The sequence below is a fragment of the Ictidomys tridecemlineatus genome, chromosome 8 (genome assembly GCF_052094955.1).
Source record: "Ictidomys tridecemlineatus isolate mIctTri1 chromosome 8, mIctTri1.hap1, whole genome shotgun sequence".
Taxonomy (NCBI): Eukaryota; Metazoa; Chordata; class Mammalia; order Rodentia; family Sciuridae; genus Ictidomys; species Ictidomys tridecemlineatus.
The window spans coordinates 139,075,552-139,094,110 of NC_135484.1; the positions used below are offsets into that span (position 1 = coordinate 139,075,552).

General features: G+C 45.2%; 1 protein-coding gene across 2 annotated transcripts in view; it reads right to left on the reverse strand.

Annotated features, from left to right (window-relative positions):
- The window catches only part of F13a1 (coagulation factor XIII A chain), a 160,700-nt gene that overhangs the window by 4,930 nt on the left and 137,211 nt on the right, over positions 1-18,559 (reverse strand). For both annotated transcript variants that reach the window (XM_078020501.1, XM_005327491.5), the window contains 2 exons: positions 16,973-17,133; positions 3,289-3,425 (listed from right to left, as the gene is read on the reverse strand). In XM_078020501.1, coding sequence (XP_077876627.1) covers positions 3,289-3,425; positions 16,973-17,133 — 298 coding nt within the window. The remainder of the gene's footprint in view (positions 1-3,288; positions 3,426-16,972; positions 17,134-18,559) is intronic.

The following is an 18,559-nucleotide window of genomic DNA, read 5'->3' on the forward strand; positions in this document are numbered from 1 at the left end:
AAAGGGAAGGGAGAAACCGAGGGCCACATACCTACAGACCTGACCTCTTCTGTGTGAAGTCAGAATGCCAAGATTTCCTCTCACATCAATGAAACAACGTGTATTTCAGCCGACTCTGGGTTCACCTCCTCTAGGGTCAAAAGGCTAAAGGCCTGACATCTCAGAAATCCAGGCACTGTGTTAGAAATCCTGTTTCCTCTCACCTCTTTCCCTGTGAATTGGAGAAGGCATCTGAGCCCTCGGGAGCTCTCTCTACGGTGCGGCTCCAGGCATTGACTTTGACACTGATCATCTAAAATGTCTGTATTAATTTAATATTTGTTAATGCTTTCCTTAAGTTTGGTTCTTTATAAGTGTGGCTCTCTACATTATTTTAATAAGTGACTTAAAAAAACAAATGATGGGAATATTGCATATATACATAACCTGTGTAGTTTTTCAAACCCAGTGAGTTGATTTTATGTTTCAAGGTTTGAAACACATTGACCTCGACATTGTTTTCCTCCCCTATAAAAGGTGGACGCCGTTGGACGCTGAACAGAGCGAGAGAGGGTAGGTGGGTTAATATTTGCACTGCACTTGGAATTGCGGCAAGACACGGTGAGCGTCAAGAAATGTCAGAAATGTATTACGGTTATTATTCCTATCACCTCTACCTTTGTGGTTATTGTTTGCTTTGCCTGGACTCTTTGCAGAACAATTTACAAAAGCTCTTTGAGTCTGTGTACAGAGAAGCAACTCTCTGTCCTTAATTTACAGTGATCAATTCAATATGAATTAAAGATACGTATTTGTCAACAGAAGCTATTTTTACCCAGATCCATAGGTTCTCTTGACCCTGGTTTCTCACGTGATCAATCAGAAGCACCTTGTGAAACAACTGTCCTGCTTAAGGATCTGACCTGGGACCGTGCAATGTAGGTAACCACCTCAAATAGTCACCAGATCTTGAGCTTCACCTCATTATTTGCTCTTGGTCATATAACAATGGGTGCATATGAAAATATCCCAATGTTAAGGTGCACATGCATGTCATTTTACCTACAGATAAATGCATAACAGAAAGTGAGAAAAAAAATCATTTGCTCATTTTGGTAAGTGGAGTAATGTCGGAATAATCTCATTTCCAGGGGATGGATGTTGTGATAAATGATTCTCAGTAATGTGCTGAGCTATCAGGATACTCTGGCCATTTATCATCTTGAATGCACACAGGCAAATGGGATTATTATAACAACAAACTGCAGCTACCTACGGTTTGTCCTCTGTGTGTGGAGGCTGAGCTTTTCTCCTACTTGGGAAACAAAGCTTCAACTCAAGTCACAAAATTGGGGAAGTTTTCCCTTGAAATAACTCACTGAACCTGATCATTTTTTAAAAAGAGAAAAAAATGAATCTGGCGGATGAATTATTGGATGGTCTGAAGTGCAGAAACTTAAAAAAAGAAAAGAATCTACGGAAACGGAACCTCCCAGCATCTGAGATGGGAGGGGGGCCTGGGAAGGGTGGAACGTGAAACCATCTTGGGCCACATGTCTTCAAGGTCCCCAGAGTTTCCCAACACTGCCACCCGGGGGGGGGGGGAAACCACACTTTTACATCTGCACCTTTGAGGAACACCCAGGTAAGCCACAGCATAGACGTGTTCACCTTGAGCAATGCAGGATTCTTGGGACAGCCAAGGTGTGAAGCTAGCAGAAGTTTCCAGTACCCTCAGATACAGATCGTGTGGCTATTGTTCGAGAAGGAAAAATTGGATACAGCAGGGGGCCGTTTGGAAGAGGAAACGTGTTTCACTTTGCCTGAGCGATTCTTGCATCTGATTTTGAGTGGGAAGGTGCGAGAATGGGTGAGCAAGACTGTCGTTTCTGACAAAAGCAGGGCTATGGCGGCTGACCTCTCCCTCTCGCTGGGGTTGATTTCTAATTTAATTCTTTTTTTTCCCCCCTATGACTGTCCTATTAATACAGGCAGGTTGTGATATCTTGTGCTTGCCATTTTTAAAAAAAGCACTCGAATTATTTTCTGTGTTGTGTACTGCATTGGTAATAAGGCATCTCTTAAGATAGGATGCAGAAAGCTGTGGGACCTGTAATTTGACAAGAAATGCAGAGAATCTTTGGTGGGTAATGGCGGTGTCCCAGAAAGGATGAGTGAGGCCTTGCAGCTTACAGAGTGGGGTGGCTTCCGTAAGAGGTGTTGGGAAGATTCCTGACATAGATGGTCATGAGGTGGTTTCCAAACCTCTCACTTCCCTTTCTTTGCCTTAGAAGGTCACCCCGTAGGAAATGTGCTGGATTGATGGATGCTGACAGGGACTTATTTGTGGGAGAAATGAAAGTAATAAACTTCAAAGATTGGGACCCATTCTGAGTGTCACACTTTAAGAGGAGCAACAGACAAATTGCACAGTGCCGGAGAGGGAGGGAGCTAAAACCACATTCGTGGCCGGAGAGATGAAGTCGGGTGGGTATTTGGTCCCAAGTAGAGAAGACTCAAGGAAGACGAGACACCTGCTTGTGCACATTCACGAGTCATCCGGTGGAAGAGTCGTGGAGCTTATTTTGTGTCAGGCCAGATAACAAAATTGTATTGGTAGGATCTCAAGGTAGAAAAGGTGTGTTTTCTGAGCTACCTGACTGTGGAATGGGCTGTCCTATTGGATGACAGTCACAGTCAATAGGTGCCATAGAAGCAAACCAGCAGGGCTCAGTCTGATGGTGCTGAGTGTGGAAGAGGCTGAGTTCCATTCATAGTATTACAGAGCCTGGGGCAGCCTTTTGGCCCCAATGGAACCACAGTGATTGGGTTGCTAAATCTAAGAGGTGGAGTTGGAGAGAAAGGATCCATAGAAAGGGCATCTTTCAACGTCCTACTTGGCATATGCAGGTGCTCAGTGAATATTAGTGGGTGACACATGAGGAGTCATGTGTCAAAATGACGGGAATGAGTTCTGCAATCAGCCACCTTGAATTTGAAATTCGGCTCTCTGCTTATGAGCTGTGTGTCATGGAGGCAGCCCACTGACCTGTTGAGGCTCCAAATTCCCCAACAAAAGAAGAGACTTGGTAACTGTATCTCCCTTCTGGGGTGGCTTTAAGGATTCAATGATGGACATGATGGTCAATCCAACCCTGTTTTTACCCCATGCCCCACAGACCGGATCCATCAAGGAGTTGCATCTTCGACACTTTCACTAGAGAGTAGATGTGATCAGAAAAGACACAGAGGGACAGAGACAGCGTCCCACGGCCCCACACTGCCTTCCCGCTTTCTCCCAGCACGTACCGGAACGTCTTCCTCTTGGGTCTTATGACTCCAGGACCTTCCAGGTACATCCAGACATTTTGAAGCGTCTCTTTTAAAGGGTTGGTAAACTCAACAGTGACAACCATGTCCGAACCCACGACCGCAGCGCCTCGGACCTGCGTCAAGGGAGAACACAGCTCATCAGTAGCCTGTAAGACCTCTCTCCTGCTTCTCTGTTTCCTTCACCATTTTCACTTTTGCTGAAGTTTTTATAGTATGTGCAACCAGCCCGAGGAGGAGGACAGCCTATTGCTCTGACTTGAGGATACCTATGGAGAAAAAGATGGGAAATTACTAATTAGAATCACACTCTTTCCCTCATTATAAAAACCATCCTAATTAGAGTTCGGGTTAATAGCCGTGGCCACTGGCTGCTTCGTGTCCACAGGCAGCGTGGGAGTGCATTTGGTGTAGCAGCAGCCTCCTCCAACAGGGCAGCTGAGTGAACTGACTTCTGGAAAGGACTCACACCTCCTACCAGGACGTGAGGGATTCCTGAGCTCAAGAGAGAGAGAGAGAATGCTCCGTGGGGCTCGTGCCTTCTTGCTTTAAATGTCTAAGGAGAGAGTCCTTGTTGTTGCACTTGAAGAGGAGGACTCTGGACACTGAAACAGGGGAAAGAATTTTTCAGCTACAGCTGCAATAGAGGATCCCAGGAGGGTAGAAGTCTAGGACGAGATACAGCTATTTGTGGGTGAATTTGTCCATAACAACTCCCCCAAGTATCAGGTATTTGTCAAGCAGAGACAACCAGAGTTCAATGCCAGCTTTGACCCTTGCTGACAGTGGGGACCCAGGTGACTCACTAATACTCTCCAAGACTCATTTTTCTTTTCTGTAAAACTGGCCTGATGTTCATACGGGGTGATGTTTGTAGAAGGCTATTGTTATTATTATTATTATTATCCATTACACCGTGTTTGCTATGCACCAGGCACTTGTAACTGCACACTTTCCCAGCACAAACTTAATGTGCTGGAAAATGGCCAGGGGACTATAGGATTTCTTTTGCTTAGGGCGTGTGTATGCCAAATGGGCAGATCTGTACAAGACCTAAATCACTTGAGAACAAGATAAAAAAAATAATAAAATTATTCCTCCCTCATAAGAAAGGGGTGGGATGAGATAATGCACAGAAAGCTGTTTGCAAGGTTCATGGCAAAGGTGCAATACATTATAGCTCGTGCTTTTTTGGAGTAGCGATGCTCTAGGTAGCTCTATTTACCTTTTATTTTAGTACACTTTTAACTCCAATAGCAACCCAGTGTCCAGTAAATATTTGTTAAGTTAGATAAACTGTTTAGAAATGGAATTTGCTGGTTGCTTGAGTTTTCTAGGTAACAACCTAGTCATTGTTAGACCTTATTTCTTTTGCAAGTGTATAACCTAGAAAAGTTTCTTTTGTGTGGAGCTAAAAAGGAAGGATGTTACCCAGAGAAAAGGACCCTTGCTTACTGACTCTGTAGCTAAGAATCAAATCTTATGGCTTTACTTTTTAAGTCTTGGTTTAAGATTCAGTTTATGACTATGGAATTTTTTTTGTTTTTAAAATCTGTAAGAAAACAAAACCTTCAGCAACTTCCTCATGTTTGTTACATTCGTAACCCTCTGTCCTGGGCAGCAGGTGGGTGGAGAGATGGGTTCAGGGGGATCAGGAGTGGAGCAGACATGGTCAAGATGGAAACAGCAGCAGTTACACTTGGTTTGTGTGCCTTATCTACTAGTAGTTAGTGCTTTACAACTATGGAGATCTTAACCTACGCCAAACGATTAAGTTAGAATCTCAAGTAGTGGAGGTTTTAATTCATCTATTTTCAGCATCTTTGTTGACTACCAAGGACCAACCCCAGTTGAGAATTTATGGTTCTCACATAAGCCCCACGGCACGAGAGCTGAATTTGTATCAGCTCCAAGGAACCCAGAAAGGAGATGATAACATAATAATAGTTGTTCCTCTAAGAAGAATAAGGTTTTCTCGGAAGGATCATTGGTGCTGGAGTTCCATTTTATGAGAGAGGAAACTGTGGTTCAGAGAAGTAAGCATCTTGCATGAGAATTTGAAGCTATAGACTGGAAAGGGACTCAAGGTGAAGTCTTTCTAACTAGGGAGGCTGCACTTAGAGCCTAGGACTCCATGACCAGAGGCGGCCAGCAAAGGCAACAATTAGGCCTTCACAAGACAACCCAAACCGTTTTGTCCTGAGGTCCAGACACCAGCCAGGAGCAAGGGAGTTTTCCAAATTGGGTGGGGAGCAATGTTGAATTTGGAGCCACGGTGACAAGACTGTGAATAAATCAGGCTCAATGGGAGAGGGGTCAATTAAATAAGGAACACACTGGAATGTGAACCAGACATTAATTTTGTGGCTGCTGGGGACAGAGTGCGAGTGGATTAGCTTGGTTTGAAGGCTGTGGAATAGCCAAGAGTCAAGGTCTAGCCCAGAGTCAACCTCAACATGATTGACATCTTTTTGACTGGGCTGTAGGACATTCTGCAGCATCTCTGGGTCTATCTACTGGATGCCAATTGCACCCCTACACCTCTCATGACCACCAAAAGCAGCTCCGGAAACGGTCAAATATTTCCTGGGTAGCAAAATCCCGCCCCCGGCCCAGTTAAAAACCATTGGTACAGACAAAACATGTGGAAGTCATTCTGAATTTGTTACTTTCTTCCCAGATGTAGTCAATGTAAACACTGAAGTACATTGAAATATGTTAGTTACATGGTCCCCTTGGTTTAATCCTCTGGTGTGTCCAGGACATTTTTTCCCCTACATTTAAGGAATTTAAAAATCCTCTAGGTTTTTTAAAATACAAAATAAAGATTAATATTTATTTTTTAAAAAAACTCTCTAAATTAGAGAAGGTGGGGATGCTTCAGAGACATTACTGGTCAAAGTGTTTGCTTATGATGATTTTAATTGTCTCTGAGAAAAACATTTGGGGGCCATCTGCCTTCTCCATGGCACGCCGTTACAGGTATGGGCCTGAGCCCTCAAAAATCAATCAGCATTTGCTCGTGAATGAATGGAAATGAGAACATCACGCTGAGTGAAATAAGCCAGGCTCAGAAAGTCAAGGGTTGAATGTTTTCTCTCACACGCTGAAGCCAGAACAAAATAAGGGGGGAAAGTGGAGTGTGGGGGGGTGATCCCAGGAGAATTCAAGGGAGATCAGGGAAGTAGAGGAAAGGGTTTGAGGGAGAGAGAAGGAGGGACGGGAAAAGGAAGGGACTGTGGAATGAAGTTGACCAAATTATGTGTTAAGTCCATCTATGAGCAATTATGCATTATGCACAAACATGGACACACCACAGCGAGTTTCACCTTTATGTCTATTTATGAAGCACCCATTAAAAACCAATAAATACATAGAAGGGAGACCGGCAGAGTTGAGGAAGGACAACGAGGGAGGGAGGAGGGAGGAAAAGAGGTAAGTACTGGGGATTGAAAGGGAGCAACTTCTGTCCCATGCAGGTATGATTATTTCAAAATAAACCCCACAATTATATATAATTATAATGTCCTAATAAAAACATTAAAAGATGAATCTGATAGCTGCTCCTAACCCTTCCTCCCCATAGACATACACAGCAACAAGTGCAAGATACATACACTGTGGATTAAATATCTTAGGGGATTCACTATGGACTCATAAAGTGTTTCCCAGGTTCCCAACTAAGAACCTTTCCCATGTGGTGGGCTGGCTCTACAAGAAGATTCCTGAGCTGTGGAAAACAAAGTATACCCTTACAAATGTGATAGTGCAGGTCAAATGTCCCTTCTCTGAAATCCCTTGTCTTGAAGTGCCTTTACCTGAAAAACTTGGGTGTTTTCCAGATTTTAGGATATTGGCATGGACTTTCTGGTTAAACATCCTCAATATGAAATACTCCAAAATCCAAAATGTTGTGAACATCATGATTTCATTGATAAAGTTTCAGCTTTGGATTAGGAATGCTCAACCCGAAATTTGGAAGACTGTTACCCAAAACAAAAACAAACAAACAGACAAAACCCCCAGTATGTCAGTATTGGTAAGTGGCATTTAACTTGGGAATGTATCATATGTGGTTGGGCCTTGCGGGTAAACTTCAGATTGGAATATGCTCAGAAGATTGGGCTTTCTGGAAAATTTCAGGAGCCATGCCTCATCAATTATCTCTGTGATTAGCTGCTGACACATGTATATCAATAATGCCTGAATGTCCCTGATGGACAAAGACTTGGGGGAGATGGTGAGGTGGAAGGAGGGACTTTTCTCTGATTGGAGTGTGTTTCTTTTGCAGTTAACAAAGACTTGATGTCCCCTTTCTGTTGTTTGTTTCTTGCCCTCAGAATTTAAATTTCCTGGCCCTGACTACTGAGATGATACTGAATCTTAAAAACTCAGATCAACCCCAATATAAAAATCTGCCCAGTGGTCAATATCACCCTTCCTTGTCTGGGAAATGTAGGTGGAGGTATTCCCTCCCATTTCCTCTGGGGAAAATGGAGCCTACACATAGTATTTTCATGTTATGTGTTGATCAGGTGCTGTGTCATGCTACGGTGTCTATGAAATGCTGAGATCAATGACTATTTTGGGAGACAAGGTCTGTTCTTATTGAATTCTTCCATGAATTTTCACAACTCTCTTTTCTTTAATGCTATAAAAAACAATTCCATATCGGTATAGCTGCATTTCTGATGTTCTTGCTCTTATAAAACCTTAAGTAAAGAGACACTTTAGGCAACCCAGAGAAGGTTAGATCAAGCAGGAACTTTCATGTGTATCAACTTTACAGAAGCATATCTAATACATGGACTTGAGAAAAAAAAAGTGTAAGTCTTACTTGGTGATATCAATTGCTTTTCCAACTATTTGATGGCTATGATTTATCTTTCAATATACTGTTTTAAAATATCTCTGTTCTTTAAAAACCAATCTGTTAATATGATGCATTCCCAAGTTAAATGCCACTCACCAATATTGACATACTGGGGTTTTTTGGGTTTTTTTGGTACCAGGAATTAAACTCAGGGGTACTTGACCACTAAGCCACATCCCCAGCCCTATTTTGTATTTTATTTAGAGACAGGGTCTCACTGAGTTGCTTAGCACCTCGCTTTTGCTGAGGCTGGCTTTGAACTCTGATCTTCTTGCCTCAGCCTCGCAAACCACTGGGATAACAGGTATTCGCCATCGCATCCGGCCTGAGTTCTTGTTCTTTATACTACTTCATGATTATGAGCATCTATTCCCATTCTTTTAAACAGAAAAGTCACACACACACACACACACACACACACACACACACACCAAAAGAGGGGCGATGGAGTGATATTTATGTAAACTCTTTAGGAAGGAATTACTTTTTAGGAGACCACAAGTAATCTTCCAGACTCTACAAAATGTATAACCGTTTTCAAAATTGAAACTGAAATGAAGAAAAAAAGTTTGAAAACGAGTGAGAATGAATTAAGTTGGCAATTTGATTCACACAATTTATGAGATTCACCTAACAGTTCTTATTTCAAGTGCTTTCAATCACGACTTCCATGTATTATTGAAATTGAATTCTTTCCTTCTTCCTCATCTTATGGTCACTACTGGTAAGAAGCAAATGCTTGTTTGAAAACTCTGCTCACTGGCTTCAGCACCTGCCTTGCTCCTAGCTAAGACCTGGGCTGGCATTTAGTGAATAACGCTAAAGGTTAGCATGGTCAGGTTGTGATGTCAGCCTATGCTAGTCAATATGGTAGCCACTAGTCACATGCAGCTGATTCACTTAATTAAAGCTAACTGAAATTTAAAAATTCATCTCCTTAGGGGCACTAGCCATATTTCAAGGGCTCAAGACCCTCATGTGGCTAATGGATACCATATTGGACAGTATAGATTTAGAATATTCCCATCATCATTGAAAGCTTTATCAACTTCATTTAATCCTCACATGAGGATTATTTAATCCCCTCCCCATGCAGTAGATTCTGTGAGTCTTCATTTTACAATGAAGAAATTGAGACACAGAACCGTTAAGCAACTATTTTAAGTTCACAGAGTAAGTGATGAGACTTGAACAGAGATAGACTAGCACCACATCCTCCTTTAATGACACCCTATAGTGACTGCTTCATAACAACAACAATGAGGACAATACCTTACCTTTATTTAGTGTTCATAATACAATTATTATTTTCATCATTTTACTTACATGATAATTTACTTACATTATTTAATCCCTATAGGTCTGACTTGGAGGTAGACCTTATTATTAGTACCTCTATTCTATTAGTAGAAAAGTAAAACTTAGAAGATAAATAAAAATGCTTGCCGAGACAGTAAGTTGGCAGAACCAACCCGGATATAAATCTAGGTCTTTCTGATTCTAAAACATTCATCTTTAAACACTACCTACACTGTGATCTCTGACAGATGAGAGATAAAAATAGTAACTTTTTTTTTGGTGAGAATAGCTTCTTTATTTTCTGAAATCCACTGAAGAATCATTTGCAGTGTTAGCTTTTTATGTTATCACTAAAACCTCCGTCGAGGACAATGATTATAAGTTGACCCTGAACTAAATTTGAAAACACATCTACCACCTACCTTTCTTTTTGACTTCGTGGGGAAAGAATTAGATTCCTACGCCCGAGTGAAATGTGACAAGGTGGCCTTGGGACCTTGATATACATTACCTGATGATAACAGGATTTTCTATTTAGGGTAAAGGTAGAGATATCATTTTTAAAAGAATATCCAGTAGCCCCAATATAGTGGAATTACAAGACAGGTAGGTGGGACTGGTTTTACTCTAGAATATTTTCTTTGTGTGTGTGTCTTTTTTTATTTGTTCTTTTTAGATCTACATGACAGTAGAGAATATCTTGACATATTTATACAAACATAGAGTATGGAGAAATGCATAGACCGCAGTATGATTTAGGTGTTGTGGCAGACAGTGATGCCTCATTTTCTATCTCAAATGCAGAGCAGTGCTGGGGGGCGGGATGGCAATCACACTTAGGGGTAGCAGGACTCACCCAGGATGGAGCTAGCACGTGCCCTCCTATCTGTCCCAGCTCACATACTGTCTGATTCTGTGGCCATCATTCTCCATGACCAACAGCCAGGAATGGGTAGTCAGCTTCCTAAGCTTGTTAAAGGTGTGGCTGGAGGTGCCTCACCTGGGGTCCCCTGGGGTAAATAGGATGGGAAGAGTATAGGTGTGTGTGTGTGTGTGTGTGTGTGTGTGTGTGTGTGTGTGTGTGTGTGTGTGATGATCTTCCAAGGGAGGCTAAGGAGAAAGTTAGTTGAACTCAAGGTCTGAAGACCTTGAGGGGGGTTGCCACTGTGTGTCCTTTGGGCAGGTCACTTGAAATCTCTGGTCTTGAGTTTTTTAAATGCAGTTACTGGAACAATTCCATGTAATATTCAGATGGCACAGCATCTGAAACATACTAGCATGTATGAAATCTGAGCTTTTAAGGGAGAAACAAAAATTTCCTGGTTGATGGTGAGCCAGTTTCCACTGGTACATCCCCCTAGGGGAAGGATGAGGCACAGAGAGGAGAACCATAGAGAAATGGATTAATCCACTTCCCTGCTGGCTCCCGGCCCCTGACTTCCCTCTTCAAGGGTGGGGTGGGCTGACTTTTAGAGAAGGGGAGGGAGTCTCTGAGAGCACAGGAAAGCTGGAGAGAGAATGGGCTTGGTCAGAGGCACGGAGAGTATTATGGCCTGGATCTGGAACAGGCCTCAAAAGCCCATGTGTTAAAGGTTTCATCATCAGCCTGTGGTGCCACTGGGAGGTGGTGGGACCTTTAAGAGGTGGGGCCTCATGGGAGGAAGTCAGGTCATTGGGGGGCGTGTCCTTGAAGGGATCCTGGTCCTCCAGCCTCTTCTCCTTGCTCTTCTTACTTCCTGGCTGCTGTGAGGTGAGCAGCCTCCTCTGCCACACACTCCTGCCATGAGTACTGAGCCACTGCAGGCCCAAAACAATAGGGTCCAGGCACCATGGACTGACACCTCTGAAACCCTGGGTCAAAATAAACCTTTCCTCCTTTAAGTTGCTTTACCTCAGGCGTTTATCACAGCGCGGTGACTGACACACAGAGGAAAATGATCAGGGCTCAGGATGATCAGAACACAGGCTCTGTTTCCTTATTATGGTTTGATGACATTGATATTTGGGTTCCGACTGAGAAAAAATATGAAGCTCTCATCTCAACTAGTGGCTGTTTGGGACTCTGGGACTCTCGGTGGTTCCCCCAAGTTTAATTTGTCCTTGGGATGAAGGCGTATGAATCGTGATGCTGGAGGAGCAGGACCCCAGCACTCATCTCAGCAGCCCGCCTGCCTCACTCAAGGACATGGGCAGCAGGGAATCTGAGGATTCCAAGGTTAATGTCAGTAAGAATTGTGGACATTTAATGAAAGGCTCAAGCTGGAACAGACTGTCAGGACTCTGGCTGAGACCAACCCCGCTAGTGTGGGCAGTCAGAAGAGATGTGGATGTGAGGCTGAGCTGCAGTGCCCCTGGGCCAGGTAGCGGGGGGAGCCCTTCTTTTCTTTCTTTGTAATTTTTTTTCTTGGTCCTGGAGATTTAACCCAGAGGCACTCTATCACTGAGCAACATCCCCTTTCCCTTTTTAAAAATTTTGAGGGCTGGGGCTGTGGCTCAGTGGTAGAGCGCTTTGCCTAACCCATGCAAGGCCTGGGTTCGATCCTCAGCACCTTAAAATAAATAAATAAAATAAAGCTATTATGTCCAACTAAAAAATAAATATTAAAAAAAAATCGTGATTTGAGACAGTGTCTTGCTGAGTTGCTGAGGCTGGCCTTGAACTTGCAATCCTCCTGCCTCAGCCTCTTGAATTGCTGGGATTGCAGGGGACCACCATGGTGCCTGAGTAGGGAACCCTTTCTTGTGGTGAATGCAGCTCCCCACGAGGCTGTAGGGCTTGGAAAATGATGCGTGGGTTGGACTTTGTCCCCTGTTTCGTTCCCATCCCATATGGACACAGCCTGTCCAGGTGTTGCCCTTAAGAGAAGCCTGCCCAGAAGAAGTCCCTGAACACTCTCTGGGGGTGTTGAAAGAGACACTTCTTGTAAGACCTATTATTATTGTCCCCATTTTACATATGAAGTGGATATTAGCCCCAAACAGCCCAGATAGGATTATGAACCAGGAAGACTGACCCCCGCCCATGTCTTAGCCACTGCGATTCTCTTTCTCTACATCAGAGGTTGCTGCTGACCCTCCTGGTTGTCTTGTTACAGTTGGTTTCCATGAGGACTGAAAACCATAAAACCTGCCCGCAGAATGGGAGAAAGGCACTGGTTGCTGTTCCCATGTTATGGGCCACAGGCCCCAGACAAGCCACTCTGTAGCCTGGACACCAGCTGGATTCCCTGCTGTGGCCCCATCCTCTTCAAAAACCCAGCTGTTCATCATGAATTAAAATGCTGAAGAGCTTTTTCCTAACTTAAGTCAGCTTACAACAATCAGCACATGGGAAGGCAGAGAAAAATTCTATGTCTGCTTTTAATAAAATACACTTTCTCATCAAAATATTTTGATAGCATGAGGAAAGATATGTGTGCTCATTAAAGTTTAATGACTGTCTCTCCCTGCCATTTTCCATATGAGGATCACACACCATGACTCACACACGGTGGGTGCTGGGAATTGTTAATTGGAAACAAATTTAACCCAAACCCAATCTTTATTGCCACGAGGACCAATCAAATCCAAGATGGAATCCGTTGGGATATAAGAACGTGTGACCATTGGTCTAATGGCTTTGGTGGATAATGACTTAGATGCAGGTAGGTGGGGCCCAATACCATCCAGGAACTTCTAAAAAGGAAGCTGGGTAAGAGCAGCTGGAGTCTAGCTGCCAGGTGACTCCAGTATCAGCTGAGCTTGAAGTTACCAGAAAATGCTTTGTCCAAGACCTCGAAGAGAAAGAAAGGAGGGCTCTGGGGAGGACAGAGTTGATGACCAGGTTCTAGCCATGCTCTGGGGATGGAAGCCTCTTGTCCACAGAGTCAATTGCAAAGCTCTCGTCCATAAATGTGCCACTCACCTCCAAACGGCCCTAAGCTGCCTTTCTTGGGTCATCCCTACTCAGGCCTGGCTTCCAACCTCCACCCCAACCAAGGCTGGCTCTTTGGTGCTCTCCACACCTGCCATCTGCCTCCTGCCTGCCCTTGCTCATGTTTTCTTCTAGTATCTAGAATGCTCTCTCCATCCATCTGTATTGGTTAAATGCCATCCATTTATTGAGGATCAGCTACCCTTCTACAGTCTTAAGTCATGAGCATTCAACTTTGAGTGATCTCTCCTCTCTCGAAACACCTAGACCTCTTAGTCTCAAAGCAGTCCTCAACCCTGCTTCCTGGGAGAGTCCCAGGGTGAGAGCAAGGCAGCCTAGTGGTTACCTGCATATCCTTCTGAATCAGAAGGACCCAGATTAGAAGCTCCTCGCCTTCCGTCACCAGGTGCGCCATCACGGGCAAGTCACTTGCAAACAGATGAAATTGCAATAATAGCAGCAACCAACGTATACCAGGTGTTTATTGTGACTCAGGCAGCAGACATCCACTGGCTCATTAAAAACTCACAAGAACCCCAGGAAGCCAGCATTGCCATCACCTTTATGACACAGCCGAGAAAACAGAATCTAAGAGAGGTGCAATGATCTGCGCAGAGTCACACAGGTATTATGTTGAGAAAACAGGTTTTGAACTCTTATAATTGGCCCCAGAGCCCTATGCTGCAAGGTACTATCTTCTCTGGACATCTGCAAAGTGAAGATTCTACTAATACCTCCCTACCTTGTAGGGTGACAAGGAGGATTCAAAAAGATAATACGAGAGAGAAGTGCCTAGTAATTTTGTGCTTAATAGATCACAGCTGCTATCACTGTTAGCACCGTGTGCTGGCCTTATCCCTCCTCTTGTCCATGAGCTACGGATCCGAGGGCCATGTCCCCATAACTTAACATCTCTCCTGTTTTTCCACCCCGTGCCTGGCACTTTGATCCATGGTGACCTTGAGAGATTCAGTCCGTGGGGAGTCCAATTCAGGCTCAAAAAGAAAGAGGAAGGATTCTAGCCTTTTCCTAGCATTTGGGTACGCATGTCCTAGATAATGCTGGACCTCCAAGCCATTGTAGATTTTGCACTCTGGCTTGCATTTGACTCCCTCTCCAGCTCCTGTTTTATACCACACATCTGCATCTAACTCATCTCGCTGAGGTCTCCTGTGCGACAATTCAATTCCAAGTTTTCCTACTGTTCTCATCCCTCTCCTCCCTGGTCTTCCTCGGGTCTTCTTTCCCGTCCCCCATCTCTTGCAGTGTAAGAGTGTCATCTGCAGACCATGGCTCTGGATTTCCTATCACCAGTCCGCTAAGCTGGGTCCCAGGCGCCCCATCTTGTAGCCAGAGTTTCCAGAATGAGGAAGGTCCTCTCACAGGTTGGAGATGCCTCTGCGGTTTTTGAGGGTGTGAGACACTTCCTAGGAACACCTCCTGCCCCATTTGGATTTGGTTTACCCTTGGGGTTCAGGAGGCTGGTGGTTACGGCTCCTGTGCGCTGCCACACCCTCACCTCTTTCCTGAACAAATGTGGCATTGGACAAAAGCCAGATTTCAAATCTCCCTCACACTCCAGTCTCAGTCAAATGTCCTGCCTCTAAATTAGTTTCCACTGGGCACAGCCTTCCTGATTCCTTGGTGGAAACCAAACCAAACGGAAACAACTCTTTGTAAAGTATACCCTCCTGGCCCAGGTCCGCTCACTGGTGGAGTAAGGTGTTTCTGATTCTGCTCCTGGGGAATGAAACTACTCTTTCCGTAAACCCAGAAGAGAACAGATACTCCGTCAAATTAATAATGCCTAAAAGATCAAAGGTCTCCGTTTCCTTCATACATCCAGATTATTATCAGGGGTGCAATTAGATTCTGTGTTGTGCTGCGATGTGCGCCTCCATGGCGTGAAAAGCTTTCTCTGGAGACACTCTTGGGGACGAGCCACTGCTTTGTAATTAGGTGAGTATGCAGGCCTCGCCCCTGGTGGGAAAGGATCCATAGACAGGCCCTGTTCAACGTCCCCAAGAAAACAGCCAAAGATGTCTCCACTCTGCAGCTGGGGTGGGCCTGGCACCCTGCTCCAAGGACAGTCAGCCATGAAGGGGCAGCCTTCCTGGGCAGGGAGCAGGGCAGACCTCCCTGATGTGGCCCTCTGTGCCTCAAGCTGCTGAATTCCGGTTCTCCCCGCGTGAAGCACCCCTGGGGCGGCCCCAGGACGCACTCCTCTGTTTTGCATGTGTTTCTGATTTTGCCTGCAACCTTCACATCCTCATTTTAATCCAGGCCCTTAAGGCCTCTTAGGTCCATGGTGGGTCTACAGGTGGTAACTGGGGTGAAAGAGCTAAAGGGGGCTTGGAGTAGCCCACGTTCCTCAGTGGGCAGTACCATTGTATTCAGGGTCAGGTGGATCTCACCTTAGGGTGGCTCAGGTGCCTTCCGCACAGGAACAAACCTTCCCAGCCGTGCCTCTATAAGCCAGACTGCGAGGCTTGGAGGCCCAGCTCTCCTACCTGCTGGCTGCGTGACCTTGGACACGTTACACAGCCTATCTGACCTTCAGTTTTCTCGTGGGTGGAGTGGAAATGTGCTACTTCCTACCTCCCATGGATACATGTGCAACTTTGATAATGGCATTCAGAACCCAGTCACTGAAAGGAAAAAGAAAAATGTCCCCAAAGAAAGCCGCCACGTTGAATGCCACACAATGGTTACCAGCTTCACTAATGATTCACAGGAAAGAAGGCCTACTCCCCACTTGGGCCCACTGCCCCCCACCTCCAGGGCCATTAAGATATCATAGGCTTATCATGGAGCTTTGATTCATCACCACTTTAGGGGAATGCAGCTGCTGGGGATCCCTGCTTATCATGTAACCACTTCAAGAAGAATGTTCTCCAGATCCTAGGGAAGATCTCTCAGCCCTGGGTAAGTGGCAGGGAGTGTCACTCCCCCAGCTCCCTGCCAGCTGCTCAGATTCCTGATTTGAGGGTGCAAAGGGGTCTCAAGGGGGTGGCTGATGACAGACACCGTTGAAAGCTGCAGTGGTGCCCCCGGGAAGCAGGAGAGGGGGTTACTGGGAGGGAAAAGCAGAAAGGAACTTCCTGCTTCCAATCTGCTACTGATTGCGAAAGTCATTGTCACGGAACTGTACATTTCAGCTTATGATCCTACTGTATAAAATTATACCTCTGTGAACAATCCCACTGTCCAGGACGCAGATGGAGGTGACGCAGGCGGCTCACATATCATATGGCATGCCTGACCCACTTTAGTCCAAAGACACGGAAAGTTCTGAGTCTCTGTGATGCATTACGCATCTTGATCTTCCTCCACAAGTGTGTTTATATCCACAGGTTATATTTATATCTGCAGTCACATCTATATATTTAAATCTGGAGAGACGAGGAGTGTTATATGTGCGTGACTATATATAGGGCAGATTAGTTCTTTCAAAGAACAGGAGGATCCTAACTCTATTATTATTATTACTTTTTTGGAGCAGGACACACACACACACACACACACACATCTAATGAACAACCTTGCCTTTTTCTCTTCTCTGAGATGCTAAAACTGACCTTGATGATGACCTTGGGGATGGTCAGCACAGTGGACTTCTGCTTGGCCAGAACGTCTTTGGTCTCATTGATGCGAGCTGTGACGAAGAAGTGCAGAAATCCTTGTTCCAGTAGCTGGCTCATGTACTCCCTAGCTCTGACCAGCACCTCCTCTTTTTTGACTGTCGGGAGGAAAAACAAACAGGCTGTCAGCAAGACCTGAGACCAGATCTGCTTTTCTTTTCCCCTTGGTCTCTCATCCTTCCCACATTAGCACATAAGTCACCAGGAACGTAGCCAAGGTTGGGGGTAAATGGAACAAAGAGTCAATCCAGGACAAGCCCTCCTGTCTCTTGGGTGAAGAAAGAATATGCTGGAAAATTTTATATTCAGTGAAATCTTACTAGAGAAAATGTGTCAAGCTCTCCAAACATGGCTTTTTTTGTTGTTGTAAAATGGAAAGCAATAACAAAGATGTTTAAAATGGAGGATCAAGGAGTGTTTTAATTGGCTGTTTTGATTTGGGTAGGGTCAATCCAAGATGGCGGCTGGGGAACAGTGAAGTCCAAAGTCCTAGTTCCAAGAATCATCCCCTTGTAGAATAAGCAACATCTCCTGCAGGGCATCGACCACCCTTGGGCAAAACTGTCAACTACCAAAACCTTGTCCTTATAGCACTTTATATTTTCTCTCCAGCTTTTTCTGTACCAATCTGATATCATGATTTTTCTATTTAAGAGATGGAAGTTGGTGCACCCGGTTCCCACCCTAGGACTCTCTCTCCCTCCCTCCCCTACTTGTCATGTAGAAGACCAAATGCTTATTTCCTCAAGTCACTGCTGTTAGTTTTTAGAAACTTGGAGACAAGCCACAAAGGGTGACACCAAGAAGATGGGGGTGGCCCTGGCTCCCCTCTGATCGTCCTCCTATGGTGAGTTCTGTCTTGTGACTCTGGCCCTCCCTCTCATTTCCCACAGCCCAGGATGCTAGACAGCAAAGGGCAGTTCTTCTGCAGGCCCAGAGCACATTGGCATCTGCTGTCACCTGGCCAGAGCCAGGTGTCTGTGCCCCACATCAGCTGGCAGACCCAGCAGGTGAGTGGGTGACTCATGCCTCCATCCCCACCACCCACAGGCCACATGCTCCATAAACAGTCACAGACTGAACGTCTCCTCTACCTTCCTGCCCAAGGTCTGGCCCCAAATGCGTTCTTTCTGAAGAAGCTGTTGAGGGAACAGCTCCCGTGGCTGGTGGTTTAAGTGTTGAGAGCAGCTCGTTTTAGCCCACCCGACTCCACAGAAGAAGTCCCCTAAGGAGGCTGAATGCTGCCTGTGGCCGAGGAAGCACCAGTGTCACCTGGAGTCTTCAAAAAACCTGCCATTCCGGATCCCAACACCGACCAATGGAGTCAGAGTGTTGGAGATTGGGGGCTGGGCATCCGTCATTTCTTTTCAAGTTCTTCAGCTGACTCTGATGTGCAGCCTGCGTTGGGCAGCATGGCTCCAACCGCCAGGGGCAGCCCTGAAGGACCAGCCCCGTGGAAAGCCTTGGCTGTAAGGAAGGGAACAGCCTTCTCACCCAGGCTCTTGCCACTCCAGATGTGGCTGC